The 828-nt window shown below is 34.4% G+C and overlaps 1 protein-coding gene across 1 annotated transcript in view; it reads left to right on the top strand.

Annotated features, from left to right (window-relative positions):
• The window catches only part of KIAA0586 (KIAA0586 ortholog), a 159,967-nt gene that overhangs the window by 28,859 nt on the left and 130,280 nt on the right, over positions 1-828 (top strand). The window contains exon 3 of the mRNA XM_012663732.1: positions 3-49. Within this exon, the coding sequence (XP_012519186.1) occupies positions 3-49 (47 nt within the window). The remainder of the gene's footprint in view (positions 1-2; positions 50-828) is intronic.

Below are 828 nucleotides of genomic sequence, written 5' to 3'. Positions count from 1 at the left end.
AGTACACAATGGGACAGAAAGATGCTGTAAGAACAGTTTTAAAGCAAAAGTAAGTTTCATTTACAGAACATAATTGGACCATTTCTTGTGTTTAAAATAAGCTTCATTTATACTTTGGACATATGAAAAACTTTCTTTTCACCTTGTGAAATATGTATTGTGTGATGATACGTATAAAGCTTTTCTCATGGTGCTAGGCACATACATAGTACTTAGTAGCTATTAGCAATTATTATTATAGAAGTGCATTAACTCATTTAACACAAATGCCTATGAAATAAATTCCATCACAGTTTTACAGAATCCTCATTTTATAGATGAGGAAACCAAGGCATTGAGAGATTGATTTTTTCCCAGGGTCATTTAGCAGGTTGTTACTAGGCTGGAATTCAAACCCAGGCTATCTGCTTTTAATGCCAGCTCTCTTACCCACTTCATTATATTGCTTGTAGCAGTGGTCAAGTTGTTCCTTATACATAATACTTGTTATTTACTATCAAAGGACATTTAGACTTTTCCTAGTCAAAATCTGATAAAGAGGTGAGTTTAGCATCTTGATGGAGTGAAAGGGAACCATGGTTACTTCACCTAAATGCCCCCTCCCAACTTTATATTAAATACCAATAAAATGCAAAACCAACTCTGACAATAGCACATGGTAAATGTGAAGCCAGAATACATCCACTAGTCTGGAGGCAATTTTTATCGTCTCTATTATCAGTGGGGCTAGATGGAGATCATATTTTTAGGCTAAATATATTCTACTTTTGAACCAGAGCAGTGTGGAAGGCCCCTTAGAAAACAGGAAAAATTTTTACTTACTTTTTA

Source organism: Propithecus coquereli, unplaced genomic scaffold (genome assembly GCF_000956105.1).
Source record: "Propithecus coquereli isolate 6110/MARCELLA unplaced genomic scaffold, Pcoq_1.0 Scaffold83, whole genome shotgun sequence".
Classification (NCBI taxonomy): domain Eukaryota; kingdom Metazoa; phylum Chordata; class Mammalia; order Primates; family Indriidae; genus Propithecus; species Propithecus coquereli.
Note: the sequence above shows the minus strand (reverse complement) of the source record. Positions and strands in the feature narration are given on the sequence as shown.